The sequence below is a fragment of the Alexandromys fortis genome, unplaced genomic scaffold (assembly GCF_014885135.2).
Source record: "Alexandromys fortis isolate MF-2015 unplaced genomic scaffold, M_Fortis_MF-2015_v1.1 scaffold_87, whole genome shotgun sequence".
In the NCBI taxonomy this organism is placed as follows: Eukaryota; Metazoa; Chordata; class Mammalia; order Rodentia; family Cricetidae; genus Alexandromys; species Alexandromys fortis.
In genome coordinates, this window is record NW_026067971.1 from 5,644,342 (window position 1) to 5,655,340 (window position 10,999).

Consider the following 10,999-nt stretch of genomic DNA (forward strand, 5'->3'; position numbering starts at 1 on the left):
ACCATTCTATTCTAAGTGGAGTTCTCTTTCTTTCCTTCTGTTAGCCAAGTAGACGAACCAGTAGACTCTTCTTTTAACCTTCCTTGTACAATTCCCACTGGGTCCTTCTCTTCAGATTATTCCTCAGTCTTTACCTTCTGAAAGAAAGATTAGCAGAGTACATTTCTGTGACCATGACCTCTTGGTGTAGTGGACTTTGTTAAGGACAGGAGAAGAGGAAGGGACGCAGAGTCTAAACTTGCTCCTGGGGTGTGGGTATCACCTGTCTCTTGAGGTGCGAATACGAGGGGAATGGCAGGTGCAGTCCTCTGAAGTGTCCTGGAAGGCGCTGCATGGGTGTGCTGTGCTCTCCTCTCCATACTAGTGCTCTATCTCGCTGCTCATCCCATTCCCAGCAGGGAGAACCCACATCATTTCTGCATCCTTTTTACTTTACACTACAGATATGATCATCTTTGTGTATCTTAGTTTTAAGCAAGGTTTTAGTAGAATGAAAGATTTCTTTTAAGGTCTTTGATGGGAAAACATCAAGTAGGAACTCTGAAGAGGAGTTGTCAGAGCTGTACAAGTGGTGACCCTCTGACAGGCATATGGTGTTGTTTATGGTCTCACATAATTCTGAATTGTAACAATTAAAAAATAGGACCTAGCCACCTCTGTAATACTGGGAATACTAATGCATTGGATTTGAGTTCATGTAATAATTTATACATTTTTATATGTGCTTTCTCAGAGAGAACATGTAAAATTCAGTTAAGTTTCTCAGAATTTTCAGGTGAAAACTAGTATCTAGATGACAAAAATTTATATTAATCCATATTTTATATTATGCTAATGTTTCTTGATTTCACAAATTTACAGCATATGGGTGATTTTGGAAGCATTCATAGACCTGGAATTATTGTTGACTATCAAAACAAATCTACCAGTGTGCCGATTGCTACTACAAGAGGAATAAAAAGAAAAATGATGCAAATATTTAATAAGCCCGGGGGAACCTTTATCAAGAAACCTAAGCTAGCAAAACCTATGGAGAAGATGAACCTCAGCAAATCACCTGGTAAGTAAAAGACTGTTGGCTGTGGCTCAGGGCACTTTACATTATAGAGCACATGGTTTAAGATGCTCTAGTGTTCATATAGAAAAGTGCATAGTATCCCCTTATGTAGTTATTAGTCAGTTGTTATGTTCAAATGTATTTATATATATGTATACACTCACACACACACACACACATATATGGATGGATGTGTATGATGTATGTATATGGGCAGGTGCATGCCACAGCATGCCTGTGGAAGGTCAGAGCAACCTGAGGGAGTTACTGCTGTCATTCTACCTTATAGGTCCCAGGATTGAACTCAGGCTCAGGTTCATCAGGCTCTGTGGCAGGTGTCTTTCCTTGCTGATCTTGCTTGCCAAGTCCCCAAATGTACTTTATTTATTTATTTAAAAGATTTATTTATTATGTATACAACATTCTGCTTCCTTGTATGCCTGCACACCAGAAGAGGGTACCAGATCTCATTGTAGATGGCTGTGAGCCACCATGTGGTTGCTGGGAATTGAACTCAGGACCTCTGGAAGAGTAGTCAGTGCTCTTAACCTCTGAGCCCCCCCCCCCCAAAGTACTTTTAAAATTAATGTGCACTGGTTGGAAAACGAAAGTGCAGTCTCTCACATCACTGGTCAGTTTATTTTTCTCTAATTTGTGTGTTGGAACCTTAATTACCCCCCTCCTTTCAAGGTCTGGGTAGCCTAGAACTTGCTATGTAGACCACATTGGCCTTGAACTCACAGAGATCCACTTGTCTGCCTCCTGAGTGATGGGATTAAAGATGTGTGCCAGTATACCCAGCAAAATGTATTTTTAAAAGGCTTAAAAAAATCATTTTGGCAGATGATTTTGATTCAGACCCCTTTCTTGGATGTTATGTTTATTATTGGAGGAGTATTTATGTCATAATGTATAAAATTTTCTGTATCAGGACAAAGGCAAATAATTTTTCAAGTGCTTGGCACTAGGTAAAACTATTTCCTCTAGAAAATGGTTTGCTTTTTTAGTCTTCTGGAGATGAGATCTCCTAGAATCATTATTTCTGTTATTACAGAGTGTTGGAAAGTTCCAGCCCGTATGAAGATGGTAATAAGATAATTTTTGACAGTACTGAGGGAAGTGACACACTACTAATAAGCTTAAAAATCCAAAACTTCATGAGCTACAAACAGTGGTGAAGGAAATTAAAGGAAATCTAAATTAAGAGAAAGCTAGGTGGGATTGGAAGGCATTTTGTCCAGAAGGTGTTAGCTCCTAAATTTGGACTGTAGCAGAGCTCTCAGGCTTTGGACTGACCAGGGACTCACACATCACAGTCTGCAGTCTTAGCTCAGAGCAAGGACAATCGGGACAGAGTGGTCCTGACACAATGACTGTGGAGCTGTGGGGGAGAGTTGAGAAATGGGAAAGGAGCCAAACAAGGCTGCCGGGACTATGTAGAGGGGGAGAGAACAGTTCGTACCAGTGTTGGACTAGCTGACTAGCCTTATACACAGTTAACACCAAGAACTGCTTCTCAGAACAAATCTCAGAAGTCTCTTAGCAGAAACCATAGGCAGGCGTTCATGATTTTGGATTTAACAAGGAATTTTTACACAGGACACCAAAAAGATGAACAACAAATAAAAATGAATAAAGTAGATTGCATCAAAATTAAAACTTGTGCTTCCAAGCTGCCATTAGTAGACAGTGAAAAGAAATTGTGTGTGCTGGTGTACCCTGTCATCTCAGCACTTGGGTGTGCAGCCTGATGTGCTGGCTCTGAGAGTGCTTACAGGTCTTGCAGGCAACAAGAAGTTGGCTGATAACACTTGTCAGTATCCTGAGCATAGGAAGTCTCAAAGCCCCTCCCCACCCAGTGACACAGTTCCTCCAATAATGCCATACCCACTCCAACAAAGCCACACTTTCTAATAGTGCCCACTCCCTATGAGATCATGGGGGCCAGTTATATTCAAACTACCACAGTGGTCAAGCTTTGGCAGCACAAACACCAACTCAGCAATCCTCCCACATGTACGCGGAGACCAAAGGCATTAGGCATCTTCCTCAGGTGTTTATTTATTGTAGTGACCCTGGAACGTACCAATTTTGGTTTGATTGTTTGGCCAGCAAGCTCCTACTCTGTCCACCTCTCCAGTGCTTGGATGACAGGTGTCTGTCACCCTGCCCAGCTTTTTAAGTGGGTGTTAGGGTTCTAAACTTGGGTCTTTATGTTTGTTTGGCAAACATTTTCCCCGTTGAGTTATATCTCCCCAGCCCACCTCCTTATTTGTGTGTGTGATGTATATGCACGTGTATTATGCATATCTACGTGTGCATATGCAGATGGCAGAAGACAATTGTGGGCTTCTTGCTGTGTTGTTCTTTATCTTTTTTTTTAAGACTTCTTATGATTTTTTTTTGTGGATTTCACACTATGTACCCCAAGCCACTCATCTCCCGTCCCTTTATATCTGCTCTTGCAACCCCCTCAGAAGACAAGCACAAAAGAAAAATCTTGTCACAGAAACTGTAGTGTGTCACAGTCAGTCACACAGTATACTCTTTAATCCATGTATCTTTATTTGCAAATATTCATTGCAATGGGTTATTAATCTGGTTCCAGGCCTCTGGCTTTTGCTACACTATCAATACGAGATCTTTACTAGAACTCCTCTTGGCCATCCTGTTGCCCTGTGTCATGGAGCTCCTACAGCTTTGGATCTGCAGGATCAGCCACTTCTCATGCTCTGGCAGTTCATAGATGGGGTGGATGCTGGGGTGGGTTAGCTCATAGTTCTGGATTGGACCTGGGTGGTGGCTGAGTTGGTTAGCTTGCCAGCTCCCCTGCATCCACACTGTCAGAGTCAGCTCTGTGGTGCTGCGTGGGCGAAGTGCAGGGCCCACTGTCCAGAGAGCTGCAGCTGGCAGAGTAGGAACAACTCTCCTTAGTGCTGCAGACATTGAGGGGTGGGGCCAACTCTGTGCAGCCCTTGAATATCAACATAGTCCCAAGTAGCAGTCCAGACCAGGGATATCCACATGGCTTTGGGTGGTGATGTGGGCTGTGGTCATGGGCACAAACCCCTGCTTGCCACATGGCCAGGGACCCAGACATGGCCCCCAGCATCAGCTTAGACCGGGACTTACCATACCCTTGGGCGACTTCGTGGGGGGTGCCCATTCTCTTTATGCTGTCTTCTCCAGATGGCCTCTCTTCATAGCTGGTGCTCAAACTGGTGCTTCTCTCTAGACAAACCTTTCTTTCCCGCTCGTCAGTTTCCAAATAACTGACACTGAGACTTAGTATTACTTGTAAATTCTTGGTCAATAACTCTGGCTTGTTACTGGCTAACTCTTACATTTAAAATTAAGCCATAATTCTTACTTACGCTCTGCCATGTGGCAGTACCTTCTTTCAACACAGGACGCTCATCTTGCTTCTTTCTGTGTCTCTCGACTCCTTCGACTCTGCCCTTTTTCTTCCCAGTGTCTTTAGTTTGGTTGTCCCGCCTATACTTCAGTCTGACTACCAGCCAGTAAGCTTTTTATTAAACCAACCCGAGTAACAAATCTTCACTGTACAAAAGGGTTATTCCACAGCACTTCTTTCTCTCTTCTCTCCGTCTCATGCTTATACACTGTGCCGCACACTGGGCTGGGTCTCTGGGTGTCTTCCTGCCCTCTCTACACTGCCTTGTGTCTGTGTGTATCCCTGCAGGACAGAAGAGCGCACCAGACCTCATTACAGATGGCTGTGAGCCACCATGTGGTTACTAGGAATTGAACTCAGGACCTCTGGAAGAGCAGCCAGTGCTCTTAACCTCTGAGCCATTTCTCCAGCCCCCAGATATTCTTATTTGAAGTAACATAATTAGATTTTTTTAAATATAGATAAGATTATTGTAAAATCTGAGTGAAGGTGTTCAAAGAGTTAAGGATATACAGATAACTTTTTTTTTTCTCTGTAACTTTGGAGCCTGTCCTTGAACTAGCTCTTGTAGACCAGGCTGGCCTCGAATTTACAGAGATCCGCCTGCCTCTGCTTCCCGAGTGCTGGGATTAAAGGCGTGCGCCACCACGCCTGGCCAGATAAGCTCCTATAAAGCACTAAAATAACCTCAGTACTTAACTCAACAGTGGAGTACTGACACGTGGTGTAGCTACTATAACTGATGTCTTAGAGCTGAACTGAAGTGGGAGGGGAGTGCTCCAGTCACTGTCTGCAGTGTGAACGTGTTCAGGAGCTCCGCAGTGGTGGTGCTGACACAACATGGCAGCACTGTTCACACTTCTGAATTCACACGTCAGCATAGTTTGAGCGGGAAGCTGTATGTTTTGTCTATTGTCCTAGAATAAAAGAGAAAGTTGATTTTATTTTGGAATTCTATAGACACACACTTTAAAAAAATTTAGGACCACCCTCACAATAGAAATGTGAGTTTTTTCCTTCCATCCAGGCCTGTTATTGGAGTTGGAGGTTTACCTGAGTCAGGCTCCTTCAGTGTTTCTTAAAGTATGTGAGGTATTCATTAGTTTTAGGCTCTATAGATACCATTCATTTTGGTAAGGATAAGCAAAATATGAGCAGATTTAAACAAAAATGTGTAGCAAGTAATCACAGAAATGAAGCAGATAAAGAATCACAATGTATTAAAATAAAGTTTTTCCCCCATTATCTTAGCAAAAACTGATCCTAAAAATGAAGAAGAAGAAAAGCGGCGAGTTGAGGCACGGCGGGAGAAGCAAAGACGTAGACGAGAGAAAAACAGTGAGAAATATGGAGATGGATACAGGTTTGTGTTCACAAAATCAAAAATGAGGCTTATTAAAAGACAGTCTTGTAAGCTGGGTGCCTTTCCTAAGCATGGTGCCACATCCTGTAATTGCTGCCTATGAGGCCATGGTAAGAGGATTGTTAGTTTAGTTCAGACTAGGTTACACATTAAAATCCTTTTCAGAAGAAAAGTTTCTTAGAAATGGCAAATATATGAAGTAGAATATGAAAAAGTTGTAGTCAGTGGGAAAGATTTGACTAAAGGAACAAAGAACTGGGGCTGGGAGTACCACAGATGGTCGTGTTTGCCTGTGGTGCACAGGCCTGTGGGAGCTGTTCACTACTCAACGCTGCACAGACCAAGTGTGCTGGACACACCTGCACTCCAGGACTGTGCAGAGACATAGTGATGTTCTCGGCTGGGAAAGCTTGAGTACTATCAGTGTGTGTGTTATTTCCAGTAGAGATGCTAGAGACAGTTCTGAAAAAGATTAGAAATTGAAGAGGTACTGGCAGTTTTAGATACTGTAACATTAAAAGGTCATAGTGTGGGACTAGGGAGATGGATCATTGGGTAAGACTGCAGCATATTGCACAAGCATGAGGACCCAAGGCTGAAAAATCTGGTTATAATCAAATGACAAAATTATTAACCTGTGTACAGACTGCATTTACATAAGAATGTAATACATATGATGATGCTAAATAAAAAGATTTGGTTAAACAACCAAATTTTAGAGTCAGTTTAGATCCTCCTATCCCATCTAGATAGATTAGAATTTAAAAGCCATGAAAAATGAAAGGAAAATAAAGAATAAAATAATTTTCTTTTCTGTGAGGTAGGTACTTCTCTACCCCAGACTTAAAATCAGTTATCTCTCGGTACAAAAGAAATGATGCTTGCAGGGGTCAGAGTGGGCATAGGATCCTTTGGAACTGGAGCCACCATGTGGGTGCTGAGAACTGACTGGGCCCTTTACAAGAGCAGCACATGCTTTTAATCCTGAGCCTTTTCTCCAGCTAGAGGACTCAAAACTCGAAAGCAAATTGTCTTAGAAAATATAATTGCAAGAAGTGACTGGCAGTTAATTTAAACATTAACTTTGTTTAAAAATTACCCACTTATTTTTTTAAAGAAGGAAAACTAAGACATCTGATAGGTAATTTAGTGAAGGAATATAGCTAGTTGATACCTTTAAGGAAAATGTTGAGACTTAGTAATTTAAGTAAAGTACAAAATAAATATTAGAAAAAGACTGGCTTACTAGCTGAGGTATAATCAAATTAACTTAAAATTTAGTGGGAAACTGTATGGGGGGGGTTCTTGAGTACCAGCCTCTACCCCCTCAGGGCTCAGTTGGATGTCTGCAGTAGGTGAGGATCTGAGGGTAAAGAATTAATACATTACCTCTGCATGTTCTTTATTTTTCTTGTGAGGAGGAAAAGTGAGATGAAAGGGTGCGGAGAAAAGAATAAGGGGAAGAATAGGGAGAAGACGGAAGAAAGAGAGTAAGGGGAAGAAGTAGAAGTAGTAGTAGAGAGAACAAAAAAGAGTAAGGAGAAGAAACAGAATAAGGGCTCATCTCCACGAGGTTTCTAGTTTTACAGACATAATTTGGAAAATTCCCTAGGCAAAGACAATGATAATATGCATATCAAAATCACAGAGAGGGCAGGTAGAACCTGGCAAAGCTGTGAACAGGTGACCCGACCCAGGAAAGAGCCTGCATCCAAGGGTAAGTACCTGACATCCCAAACCATTAGATAAAGTTACTAAGCATCCCTGAGTCCTGAATTCACCCATTCTCCTCGTCAAATCTCTTTGGTGACAACGAGCTTTGGGGATGCCCAGATTTGTTTGTTAGCAAAGGTGGGGCGCACTACCTTACTGCTCAGTGCCTGTCTTTACACATTTCTATGGGGTCAGTTAGCAGATGATTTTATGGGATTGATTCTATGTAAATTTGACTGTTAGAACAAAGAGTGAATGCCTTTGCTCCAAGGCCTCTTGGTGTGGGGATGGAGCAAGGTCACTCCCTTGCCCTGCAGAAGTCACACTGATGAGGTGTTTGGGGAATGAATCCCATTTTGAAGGGAGAATCATGACTTCACAAGATTTTTACAGAAATGACAGTGACTTTTCCAAAAGACAAGTGTTCCCTCAGCTCTGCAAAATGGGTTATTCCATGTTGACGTGTATGTATACGCTTTCCGTGGATCTGCCTGTTGGTTGGTCAGCTGTGTATTCATTGTAGTCTTGTGGGCTCTGACAGAACTGTGTAATATTATAACTATTAGAATTCAGATGGCAATTGGAAAAAGTTAAACAACTTTGTATTCATTGATATTGCCAAGGAAATAATCTGAAACACAGAAGAGTTTAATCTACAAAAATTCTCATTATAGCATGATTTACTTTAAGTATTAGTGGGAACTAAATATCAATTCTAGAGAATGATGAAGTTGATACGTTTTGGCTCATTACCTTATGAGCTCATTGTTAAAAATTAAAATGATAGGATTTGCAATAACTTGGAGAAAAGAGTAAAAGTAGAAAAATACATAATTAAGATGTAAATTATTTATAGGGCAAAAGACAGAGGAGTAGGGTCTCCCTGTGTATCCCATCTTGGTCTTGAATTTGTGAGCCTCCTTTTTTAGCCTCACAATTGCTGAGATTTCAGGCATGTGCCTCTCTGTCTATCAGGAATTGTGTGTGTGTGTGTGTGTGTGTGTGTGTGTGTGGCTTTTCCAGACAGGGTTTCTCTTTGTAGCCTTGGTGGTCCGGAACTCTTGCTGTGTAGACCAAGTTGGCCTTGAGCTCACAAGGATCTGCCTTCCTCTACCTCCCGAGTGCTAGGATTAAAGGTGTGTGTGCCACTATGAAAATTTTTAAAGACTCCTTATATTAAGATAATATAGAATAATATAATAAAGAATATAACATTTCTAAAGCATAAATACAGAAAATGTCTTACTTAATGTTTTTATTAAAATTTCAGTTGTATATGTATTAGGAAAAGGATGAAATGATGTGTATTAAATTAATGTTCTGTGTAGCTCAGACTATCTTTAACATAGTGTCTGAAATCTTTTGAGGGAAGCTTTATTTACAGTGTGAATTTCCATTCCTATTAAGTAGGAAACGATTGTTACTTGCTGTGAATGTGTACAAAGGGTAGAAAAGAATATTAAGTTTTATCTGAATTTGTAGATACTTTATTTGTTCTATCTTTGATTTTAGGTCTTGGGTATTTGCATTTATAATCTTGTATCTAGTTTTACTAAGCTGTTCTTTTTCTGCTTTATTGCTCCTAATTTACTAGTCTTTAAGAAACAATATAAACATACTATGAATTAATTACTCCATAAAGAGGAGTTACAGTTTGTTTTTGTATAAAATTTTATTTTTGAGATCATAATATAATTAATTACATTATTTCCTCCTTCCTTTTCTTTGCTCCAAACCCTCCAAACCCTCCTTGCTCTTTTTGAAATTCTTGAAATTTTTCATTAATTTTTGCATGCATGTATGTGTATCTACATCTGTGTTCCTAAACATCAGAGTTAGTGTAGTCTTGTATGTGTGTTTTAAAGGGCTAACAGTTTGATGCTGAAGAACCAGTTGGTGTGTGTCTTCCCTGGGGAAGACTGTCTCCCACTCTGAGCATCTCTCAGCTGTGTGTGTTCTTTGTGTAGGGTTGAGCCCGTCCACTTTGGCGTGCCCTTATTCACCTCATGTTTTGGCAGTTATGGTTGGTGAGGTTTTGTGGATGTAGCTTCTGACATTACGAGAAAACACAGTTTGATAACAAATTCCCTGATCCTGAGGCTCTTACAGTCTTTTCCCTCTTCTACAATGTTCCCCAAGTTTTAGGTGTGGGAGTTTTGGGGACTGGGCTCCACAACTCTCCATTTTGATTGGTTTTCTGTAATGGTCTGTGTCTGTTGCAAGAAGTTTCCTTGATGAGGGGTGAAGACTATGCTTACCTGTGGATATAAGAACAAATATTTAGGGTGTACTTGGGGTTATCCTGGCCTGGAAAAATGGTTGTTATGGTTAAGGTTCTTCTTCAAGATGCATAACTTCATCTAGGGAGTTGGCTAGGTTTCTAGGATCAGGCATGATTTCTCTCTAGTTGATCAACTCATAGTCTAATCAGAGCTATTGCCAAGGTATGTGTGCTGCTACTGCTACCTAGCGAGAAATGCACCGATTGTCCATCTGAGTCTGGGTGTAACTCCGTCAATATGATCTTTTTAAAAATTTTCATCCATTTACCTGCAAAATTCATGATTTTATTTTTCTTTGCAGTTGAATAGTATTCCATAGTGTATATGCACCTTGTTTTCATTCTGCATTTATTGGTTGAAGAACATTTAGGTGTTTGTGTTTTCTAGCTATTGTGAATAGAGCAGCGATAAACGTGGGGAGTAGAATGTTAAGTCCTTTGGGCTTATGCTAAGGAGTGGTGTCGTTGAGTCATATGTTAGATTTAATTTTAGCTTTTTGAGAATTCTCCATACCGATTTCCATAGTGGCTGCACCAGTCTGCAAACCCACCAACAGTGGATGAGGGTTTCCTTTTCCCTTCATCTCCTCCAACTTTTGTTGTTGATTATTTTGTTAATATTTACCATTTTGATTGAGATAAGAATTGAGCTATACATTTTTCTCTGCTTCCCTTCCTGCCTCTTCCCCTCTCCTTCAACCCACCCCCATGATCCTTATGCCCCCAGTTTACTCAGGAGAGCTTGTCTTTTTCTACTTCCCATGTAGATTTATGTCTCTCTTAGGGTCCTCATTGTTGTCTAGGTTCTCTGGGATTATGATTTGTAGGCTGGTTTTCTTTGCTTTATGTTTAAAAACCACGTATGAGTGAGTACATATGTTAATTTGTCTTTCTGGGTCTGGGTTACCTCACTCAATATATTTTCTAGATCCATCCATTTGCCTGCAAATTTCAAGATGTCATTTTTTTTCTGCTATGTAGTACTCCATTGTATAAATGTACCACATTTTCTTTATCCATTCTTCAGTTGAGGGACATTTAGGTTGTTTCTAGGTTCTAGCTATGACAATGCTGCTATGAACATAGTTGAGCATAGCATGTCTTTGTGGTACTATTGAGCATCCTTTGAGTATATACCCAAAAGTGGTATTACTGGATCTTGAGGAAGGT

General features: G+C 40.7%; 1 protein-coding gene across 2 annotated transcripts in view; it reads left to right on the forward strand.

The window, feature by feature from the left end:
- The window catches only part of Znf326 (zinc finger protein 326), a 58,438-nt gene that overhangs the window by 12,658 nt on the left and 34,781 nt on the right, over positions 1-10,999 (forward strand). For both annotated transcript variants that reach the window (XM_050155756.1, XM_050155757.1), the window contains exons 6-7: positions 862-1,060; positions 5,724-5,835. In XM_050155756.1, the coding sequence (XP_050011713.1) occupies positions 862-1,060; positions 5,724-5,835 (311 nt within the window). The remainder of the gene's footprint in view (positions 1-861; positions 1,061-5,723; positions 5,836-10,999) is intronic.